The 1,914-nt window shown below is 45.1% G+C and overlaps 1 protein-coding gene across 1 annotated transcript; it reads right to left on the reverse strand.

Annotated features, from left to right (window-relative positions):
* Nucleotides 1–644: 644 nt before the first annotated feature.
* LOC132397484 (probable G-protein coupled receptor 142) lies at nucleotides 645–1,523 on the reverse strand. The gene has a single exon (XM_059976313.1). It carries the CDS (start codon nucleotides 1,521–1,523, stop codon nucleotides 645–647), a length of 879 nt encoding a protein of 292 aa, XP_059832296.1.
* Between the last annotated feature and the right edge of the window lie 391 nt (nucleotides 1,524–1,914).

The following is a 1,914-nucleotide window of genomic DNA, read 5'->3' on the forward strand; positions in this document are numbered from 1 at the left end:
CTTTTGAGTTAAAACTACATGAAAATACAACAAATAATTCGATTTATTTACAAATAAGTTACATGATTCTGACATTTGTATTTGAGATCGCAAGGATCGTGTTCTATTTGTATGACAGAGGCCGTCATTTTTCAGTCTCAGCCTAGTGATCAGGGAGACCTTCCACCGAAAATAAAATATTCTCCGGTCAAATAACTCCCTTGATTCCTGTTACTACAAATATATTTTAACAGATCAAATTGAAAGTGTTTGAAATCTGCAGATGATTTTAATACGGTAATAGCCAGAAAGTTATAGGTCAGATTTAAGTTTAACAACAATTCAAAACACAACGTATCTGCCCATGCTTCCAAGAGGGATATTTACTCCTGTGGAGGGGGAGGTGTCGCCATGTTGCATCTGACTCAGTGTCAGAACTTGTCAGTCAGCACACCCGTCCTACATACCAGTCCGGAGGGAGGTGTGGAGAGGGAGGATGTGGCAACTCCTGCACTGTACTGTACTTTGTACTGCAGTCCCGTCACATCGATTGAATTATCTACCAGGGCTCATTATTACAACATTCCCAGTTCCTGCTTTTTGAAATTTAAGTTGTTTATCGGCTAACCCCATTCAATTATTATCAGACAATTTTTAAATCCACGTTACTGTGTAGCTACCCCAAGAAGTTTTGTGAAGGGGTACTTGATTGCATTCCTCAGTTCCTCTCTGATCTTAGACTGAGTCAGAATGTAAATAAATGTGTTTGTGCACGAACTCAGGATTTTAAGCATGTCCCCGGCTGAAAAAGCCATGAACATAGGGTGAGCCCAATTTGGGTAAGCGTGTATGTTAGCAACATGGGAGTGGATGAAGACGGTCACCTCCGTCAGCCACAGCAGGATAAAGCTGCCCGACACACAGAAGAGTAAAACGATAGATTTCATCCGACTCTCCATCTCCGGGTCGACCTTTCTCTCGCCACTGACGTGAGCGCGGAGCTTCCTGCGGGCTCTGCTCGCCACCAGGATAGACCTGACTGTCAGGATGTTAAGTAACAGAATAACAAAGAACGGCAGCAGAGGGGTTAAAATGTTGTGAAGCCAGGAGAATGCAAGCCACCCGGGCAGGTAGTGATATTCCAGTTTTTCCACACAACCGATAGGCACGTACAATTCATAAGATTCAAAGGCAAAGTAGTAGGGAATGTTCCTTAATAAACTCAATGCATACACTGTTCCTATCGCTATTCTGGCTGTTCTAACCGTGCAGTACTTGATTTTAAATTTCTGGTAACATATGGCCACAAAGCGATCAAAGGTGAAGGCGACTGTTAACCAAACGGAGCAGTCGAAGGATGCAAAAGCCATTACATTCTGCAGGGTGCAGACAACCGTGTGTGGCATCCGGGAGTAAACTGCGTTGAAAATTATCCCTGTCGCAGCATTGGAGAAAACCACCAGAAGATCTGCAGCAGCCATCGCTGTCAGATAATGGGTGATGCACCTTGTCAGTCCGCACTTTCCCCGAGCCAGAATGATCATCGCCACTAAATTACCTGTGGGAAATTAGCATGAATATTTGTAAATATGGTCATCAGTTGCGGGGTGCTCTAAGTGACGCTGTAAGTGGCGCAGGTGCGGCCGTACAATTCGACATTTTCTGCGTATGAGCAACACGTGTGTATTTACATCGAGCTGCGCGCAGCATTACAGCGGATGGCCACTAGGTGTCACTACATGCTGAGCTTCTACCGGTCCCCGGTGTTCTGAAGAAAGCGCCCTAGTCTCCTTGCCGTGTAAAGTTACATTCAGTTCAACTACGCCGCACTACCTGCCGTTCATTCCTTGCATAAAAGCATTTTAGTCACAGGCAGTGGTCGGCAGCGAAGTTCCTGTAGGCCCTGTGTAGAAGTACTCTCTGGACTCTCTCTGT

Source organism: Hypanus sabinus, chromosome 7, assembly GCF_030144855.1.
Source record: "Hypanus sabinus isolate sHypSab1 chromosome 7, sHypSab1.hap1, whole genome shotgun sequence".
NCBI lineage: Eukaryota > Metazoa > Chordata > Chondrichthyes > Myliobatiformes > Dasyatidae > Hypanus > Hypanus sabinus.

Excerpts from the sequence above, each read along its gene's own strand:
- LOC132397484 (XM_059976313.1), bottom strand. The coding sequence starts at position 1,523 with ATGATCATTCTGGCTCGGGGAAAGTGCGGACTGACAAGGTGCATCACC.